We start from the raw sequence: 7,666 nt of genomic DNA on the forward strand, positions 1-7,666 counted from the left end.
TTAGGCTACTTTTTCTGATGTGATTATTCCCTACTAATTTCCATCCATCCATCCATTATCTGAACCCGCTTATCCTGATCAGGGTCGCAGGGGGGCTGGAGCCTATCCCAGCATACGTTGGGCGAAAGGCAGGAATACACCCTGGACAGGTCGCCAGTCTATCGCAGGGCGCACACACCATTCACTCACACACTCACACACACTCACACACACACGGGCAATTTAGACTCACACAGACGGGCAATTTAGACTCTCCAATCAGCCTAACGTGCATGTCTTTGGACTGTGGGAGGAAACCGGAGTACCCGGAGGAAACCCACACAGACACGGGCAGTACATGCAAACTCCGCACAGAGAGGCCCTGGCCGACGGGGATTCGAACCCAGGACCTCCTTGCTGTGATGGTGCTGTGCTACCCACTGCACCATCCGTGCCGCCCCCCCTACTAATTTGTATTATATAATATATAATGTCTGATTCAACAAGTTCGAAAATAGGACAATAATAAAATTAAGCGAGTTAAAGTGGGGGTAGGACGTACACACTCGACACACTCCTTGGTATCATTCATAACATCACAACTGGAAATCATACAAAAGCTGCCTGGCTCATTATGCATCACAAAGCCATAGTGCAGCCTGGCTCTTTCTGTCGCATTGCTCATTTTGGTATGATGTCGCTCCTGTGCTGCCGTTGCTCATATTGCATTTTATTATCACATTTGCTCGCTGCATTTGTTTGAATTATACTGCCTATTCCTGAATCATGCCTTCAGAAAATGTTAGCGCTCCTACCACCACCTCAGCATCCAACTGCTTCTCAAAACCCCCATGAGGGCGGAAGGGGTTGTAGTCACTCCCTGTTACTGCTTAAACGGCAAGAGGCAAGAGCCTTGATGCCAAAGTTTTCTTTTAGGACCACTGGACTTCTTAATTTTGCCTCCTCTGATTTCACCTAAAACATCTAACATAAAAAATAAAATAAAAAATAAGAAAAAAGAATCGCTTGCCATATTGCTTATCACCAATAATGAGAGCAGTGACTAAGAACTCCATCCATCCATCCATCCATTATCTGAACCTGCTTATCCTGATCAGGGTCGCAGGGGGGCTGGAGCCTATCCCAGCATACATTGGGCGAAAGGCAGGAATACACCCTGGACAGGTCGCCAGTCCATCGCAGGGCACACACACCATTCACTCACACACTCACACACTCATACCTACGGGCAATTTAGACTCTCCAATCAGCCTAACATGCATGTCTTTGGACTGTGGGAGGAAACCGGAGTACCCGGAGGAAACCCACGCAGACACGGGGAGAACATGCAAACTCCGCACAGAGAGGCCCCAGCCGACGGGGATTCGAACCCAGGACCTCCTTGCTGTGAGGCGGCAGTGCTACCCACTGCACCATCCGTGCCGCCCTGACTAAGAACTCAATAATATATAAATATTCTACGTGGCAATGTTGCATAATGTCTAAATTTGCCATCAATAAGCGTAGAAGCATCTAATAAAGATTGGTTAGCAGCTCACTACAATTCAGGAGTTGCAATTGTGGTTTAAAGGAAAATAAGCATACAATGGGGTACCCTAAGGACTGAGTTTTGGAACCCATGGTTTATACAATGTTTGATATATTTTATGACACTATTATGCTTAAATAAGCCCCAGAGTATTGTAGAATCATGTTTAATTGTATTTATAGTGTTTCTTAACCCCCCCAAATAAACTTTTTTGTTACATATTCACTTCAAGGTCAGTTCTGATTTGCAGCCCACTAAACAATCACATTCCTCAGTTAAAATATAAATACCATGTTAATTGTGTAATGGTCTAAAATGGCCAACACCAAATCATCCTGTAGTGCATGGGAGAAGAAATATAGGTAAAATGTCAGATGGCATAAACGTTAGGGCAAATTAAAAAATTAAGGCCATGGGGTGGGGAAGATGAATATGGATTGAGAGAAATCTCACTGTGCCTCAATTAAGGTGGGTCTTCTTATATCAATCTAATGTATTTTATTTTTTTCACTGCTAATCTTTGATTGGTCAAATCAAAAAATGATACTTTAAGGGAGGCTGGCTAAAATGCAAAATGTATAGGTAGTATCTGCTTAGAGGCCATTCATTTTGGAATTGTTTGGTCATTATACTATTGAAAAACCTATTTTAAAAAAGCTAAAGCAAAAAAACCTAAACATTCAGTCTACTGAAGGATTATGAAATGATGGCAGCCAGATGCTATCTCAATCACGTTGACGTTTCCTGTTGTGAACGGGGTCACAGCTGTCCGAGGCGGAGAAAGGATGGGAGTTTTAAGTTAAATGATTGTCAGTCTCATGGGTGATTTTTAAAATAAGCCTACAACGGTTGGTTTTGCTTAAAGCTGAAATTCGCTGAGAGTGTGCAGTAGGCTACCACTATTTTGTGAATAACGACTGTGTTGGTACCTTGTTTGAAAAAGTCGTTCGCCAAGAAGTTGGGGACAAGACGTACCAGCATTCTGAGCGTCCAGCCTCCGAGTCAAATTCCTATTGTGAAAGCGATTCATTGGCTGAGAGGCGCAGCGCAGGACAAAGTAGTACACAGACACTGAAACAACGGGGCGTTGGTAATAAGAGGTAACTGTTCGAACCAAAAGTTAGGTTTTAAGTTAAATTAGAAAGTCAAATCGCGAGATTTGTGTTTTTGTTGCGATAATTATAACACATGTGCTGTGGAGAGATTGAAATACGGGGTTTGCGTCAATAATTCCTATAATTTTCAGTGATTGCGTAAGTGCAATCTAAGATTGATTCCTTTTACAATTCTGAATATGGTACACGACGGATTGTAATTTAAAGTTAGTAATTAATTGCATATGCTTGTTTTTCTATTTATATACAGTATGGAGTTCTGAGAGAGCTAAAACCTTCGCAATGTTATGTCAGTAAATACGTATTGCCATTGTCTCATACCAACGAATACACGAAGATATCTGATATTGTGAAATACTAGCTTAGGCTACGGTTTTGTCGTGACAAGCAGCCTTTGTCTAAATAGGTCATTTACGTAGGTATGAAAACATGGATGTGGGTTTTTAGCGTTAAAATCTTCAACTTGACGTTAATTGATGTTACATTTGCTAGTTACTACATCTTCATTATCATTCAGAAAGAAATGGAAGCCGTTTCCGTTAACGATCAACCTTCCATCAACACCTCTGGAAACGGAGATGGTCCGCTTGTTGCAGTAACTTTTCAAAAGAATCCTTATCAAACACAGAAGTATCTTGAGGCAGAACCCAAGGCCCTTGGGGTGCGTAACTTTCTCAATATTTCTCTATGTTTACAAGTTTATTGATACAGCGCAAATTAATCAACATTACTGTTAATGTGCCAGTATTAGCCAACTGTCTAGTTTTCAACTGCAGTCCCTGGGTAGCCCAAGGTACTTTCCTTCCCTCAGTGGAGCCTGGTAGGCAGAAACCTTTATAATGAGAAACGTAAAAGCGGTAGATTAGCAAACTACATAGCATAGATACAGATTTGCCTAGATTGGATAAGAATACATTAAATAAAAACTGCCTGCGAAGAAGTATGTACACATCATCTGTGGTTGGCTGAGCTGTACCTGCTGAGGGAATGAAAGTACCATGGGTACACAGCCCACAATACAAGTCACCAGAGCATGACAAATGCACAACTGACATAACAGGTCATAAGAATACATCACTCTTCAATAAGTAGGGGCGGCCTGTAACGTTGTGGTTAAGGTACATGACTGGGATCGGTGGTTCAATCCCCACTGTAGCCACAATACAATTCGCACAGCTGTTGGGCCCTTAAGCCTGCATTGCTCCAGGGGAGGATTGTCTCTTGCTTAGTCTAATCAACTGTAAGTCGCTTTGGACAAAAGCATCAGCCAAATGACATGCAATGTCTAAAAGCACAAACATCTCGAAAGGGGCAAAGCAGAGCAGACATCATGCAGACAAAGAGACAATAGCATACAGAATAGCACACAGATAAGCAAAGTAATTAGTCATACAAAGCATAAAGGTACAGATAACATTAACCTGCAAACGGGGAGATAGACAAGGCAACAGTCAAGTAGACAAAGGTAGCTGGTAATGCTGACAGAACTGATTGCTTTTCACCCAGGATTTAAAGCTGCTCCTGTAGGTGCTATTACGTATCATATACATTTTGAATTGAGTCAAAAACATTTTTTGTCCCATGACTACATTTGAAATAAGAATAGTAGGTATCACTTTTCCTTAATTACATTTAATGAATTAACAAATGTTCTTCAGCAATATTTCAGTAAAACAAAGTATGGTAATGTATGGGCATATAGGGATGTGGAGGAAAAAACAGTTTACATTTGTTTGATTTATTTGTTTTGACTTATTCCTCTCTCCCAATAGGTGACTCAGATCACACTCAGTGTATTTCAGATCAGCATGGTCTTGGGAATTTTCATGGCCACTGACCATTTCATTTTCATTGAGGTCTTCAGTCTCGTTGGGTCACTGTTTGTAAGTACCATCCATTATATACACACTTGCACATCTGCATATTACTATTGTTGAGTTATACCCATGTATTTTCCATGATCATCTGTCCCTGTTGCCTCCTCTCTCTGGACAGTTATTGTGTACATCCTATCTGAAGTCTAAGTCTGCCTAGATGTAATTAGAATTATTTGAAATACACTATGATGGTGTGTTATGTTATGCCTTTTACATATTATCCTTGCTGTTATTAGGTCAATACAATAATTACAATTAGTTATCATTACAGGTAAATGCATGAATAATGGTATGTTTAAAAAGAAAAAAGGTGTTTCTACTCATGTGGTTCTATTAAAACAACTTGAATGATTAGTTATACTAAGAGAGGTTGTGAAACATTACATATTATTATTATTATTATTATTATTATTTGATTATTAAAGTGCTTTGCATTACAGGCCATTATTGCTGGGAGCATTGCAATTGCTGCATTGAATCTCCACCTGCCCACTGTAAGCAACTTTTTGAGGGGTTTGGGTTTGGGTTTGGGTGTAGATATGTTTGGTTTTGGGATGGGTCTGGTATTAGGTTAGGTTGAAGATCTTTGTTATAAAAAGTATGATTTCTCCGCTGGAGAAACAGTAAAACCAAGCAGTAGATTTGCAACTAATTAACACGGTGGCAGCATTAACTAATGATGAATGCTATATTATGTATGATGTAGTCTTTGTACACAAGATGGTTGATGCATCTCAAGAGTGTCAATAAAAAGTGATGGGTTTCTAACTGAAAGTTAACTTGGGGAGGGGATCTGTTAATGAAAAATGCATAAATACAGACACTGGTTTATGCTTATTCCTCTGTATATTTTCTGTTTTCCCAACAGCTAAAAGCCTGCGTTGGCATGCAGGTGGTGGCATGTGGGACCTCAGCAGTCAGTGTTATACTGAGATCTGGAATGTTTAATGGTGGTTATGGGTTTTGCTGGTATTCCATGTATAATGATACAGAGAGCCCAAAATTATGCGTCAAGCTTGAGGTGAGTGAAAATATATCCATTTTGAAATATTATTAAAAGTCTTCAGTGGTAATGATTAAATCTTTACTTTTATTTAGTTTAATCTATATGTTTATGCACAAAATGGTTTCTTATGTGGTTAAAAATATATATATTTTACAGAAACTGACAGCCATGTCAAAAGTAGTGGATCAGGGTCTTTTGGGGAAAAATGATATGAAGTAAATTAACAATTTTGAGGGGTAATGTTCCCAAATTACAGAGAACATGGTGATGGTACAGGCATACAGTTACAATTGGGTATTCCAAGGAAATAATACAAAAACCTAACAAGTTGGGGAATCACAAATATGTTACATGTGCATAGAAGAGGATGTAAGTAATAACTTACCAACTACCTACTACAGTCTACCTTCTCTCATACTGTTCTTGCTTCTCTTTCCCTCTGCTCATGGGAAGAGTGGGATTGAGCATTATAATGCGGAGCTACTCCTGATCAACATTGCCATTCTCGCCATTTCTGTCACGCTGACCACCTACTGCTGCAAGATCGTCAATTGCTGTACCCCCAGGGACAGTATGGTGAGGACAAACCGTTTGATAAAACATAATTAAGACAACATTAATTTTGAGAAATGAAGAGAGCTAGGGGCAGTTGGTTAATGTGTACAATATTTGTATATCAGTGTTAAGCGTGGAGTAACAGATGGGCAAATTTCATTGACCACTTTCCTTTAGGCAGCAATTTGTGAAGAAAAATGCTTTGACTCATATATCCTTTTGTGGTTGTTGTTTGTCCTTCTTCTTCTTCCTTTTAGCCGGTGATCACCGTGAGTGCTCCCCCAGCACAGAGATAAATGGGGAAAAAGAAAAAAGAGATTTTGGGGCTCAAAAGACTCCAGAGGGGTCAACTGAGTGAGGGGTCCACGTATTAGAAACCCTAAGCATATTTGTAATTAAGCTGAAATGGGTTCCATAAAGGCATTGTCTATTTTTGTGTGTTATGTTGTTTTACTCATGACGCCTTATATGTACTCTATACATTGATGAGCCAAAACATTATGACCTAATGCCTAATATGCTGTTGGTCCTCCGCGTGTCACCAAAACAGCCCTCGCTCACCGAGGCACGGGCCCTAAGATCTCTGAAGGTGCCTTCTAGTATCTGGCACTAAGACGTTTGCAGCAGATCCTTTAAGTCCCGTAAGTTACGAGGTGGAGCCGCCATAGCTTAGACTTGATGTTACAGCACATCCCACAGATGCTCGATCGGATTGAGGTCTGGGAAATTTGGAAGCCAGGGCAACACCTTGAAATCTTTGTCATGTTCTTCAAACCATTCCTGAAGAATTTGTGCAGTGTAGCAAGGCGCATTATCCTGCTGAAAGAGGCCAGTGCCAATGGGGAATACTGTTGCCATGAAGGGGTGTACCTGGTCTACAACATGGGATAGCCCTAACGCATCGAGGAGCCTTGGGCGCCCAACATTGTCACTGTCATTGTCACATCGATTATGAGAACCAACGGTTTGCTTACCATCTAATATATCCCAGACCCTCACATGCACCATTGGTACGAGATGATTATAATCAACATTTTCTTGATCTGTGAGTGGTCATAATATTTTGGCTCATTGGTATACATCTAATAAAGAGATTTTGTTTATTGAAAGTACATTTCAACTACAATTCTGTAAATGTATATTTCTATGTATTTTCTATGTATATCTATATTAAATTGGAATCTACACCAGAACAGCCCTTATTTATTCATTTATTTGCATAAACAATGCCAAAAATCTTATAAGTATGATTATTATATGGTTGTTACAATACACATCAGTCAACTGTAGTGTAGGAACCACAAGCTACCTGACAGTCGGTGTCAAGTAATATGATGGCTAAATTATCTTTGACAAGGCTGTTGGACCAGATGACTAAATCTCAAGCCTAAGCCTCTTGCAGCCTAAAATTGCCTGCTTCAACTAAAAGCCAACTGCATCAACTAGTTCACCATCGCTGAAATGAAATATAATGTTAGGCTATTAATTAATGTTAGCTCGCAAGATAACGGTAAGCAATTTATAGAAATTTGATGCTGTATTCCAGACTTCAGTGCCATGCAACTGAATGGAGCCCTTCCCATTT

At 40.1% G+C, this 7,666-nt stretch overlaps 1 protein-coding gene across 2 annotated transcripts; it reads left to right on the forward strand.

Moving 5' to 3' along the window:
• The first annotated feature begins 2,306 nt into the window (after positions 1–2,306).
• Positions 2,307–7,274, forward strand: si:ch211-212k18.8 (uncharacterized protein LOC100001422 homolog). 2 transcript variants are annotated; one of them, XM_061236477.1, is made up of 7 exons: positions 2,307–2,628; positions 3,165–3,304; positions 4,416–4,526; positions 4,961–5,014; positions 5,389–5,541; positions 5,980–6,102; positions 6,339–7,274. In XM_061236477.1, exons 2-7 carry the CDS (start codon positions 3,167–3,169, stop codon positions 6,375–6,377), a joined length of 618 nt encoding a protein of 205 aa, XP_061092461.1. In that variant the 5' UTR covers positions 2,307–2,628; positions 3,165–3,166; the 3' UTR covers positions 6,378–7,274. The 2 variants fall into 2 exon arrangements, with proteins under 2 accessions (XP_061092461.1, XP_061092460.1); XM_061236476.1 differs by having other exon boundaries at positions 2,308–2,628; positions 3,161–3,304.
• Positions 7,275–7,666: the final 392 nt, after the last annotated feature.

Source organism: Conger conger, chromosome 3 (assembly GCF_963514075.1).
Source record: "Conger conger chromosome 3, fConCon1.1, whole genome shotgun sequence".
In the NCBI taxonomy this organism is placed as follows: domain Eukaryota; kingdom Metazoa; phylum Chordata; class Actinopteri; order Anguilliformes; family Congridae; genus Conger; species Conger conger.

Bases quoted from the DNA above. Each gene is read 5' to 3' on its own strand.
- si:ch211-212k18.8 (XM_061236477.1), top strand. From the start codon at position 3,167: ATGGAAGCCGTTTCCGTTAACGATCAACCTTCCATCAACACCTCTGGA. The intron at 5,542-5,979 runs GTGAGTGAAAAT...GCTCATGGGAAG, and splicing joins AATTATGCGTCAAGCTTGAG to AGTGGGATTGAGCATTATAA. The intron at 6,103-6,338 runs GTGAGGACAAAC...TCTTCCTTTTAG, and splicing joins GTACCCCCAGGGACAGTATG to CCGGTGATCACCGTGAGTGC.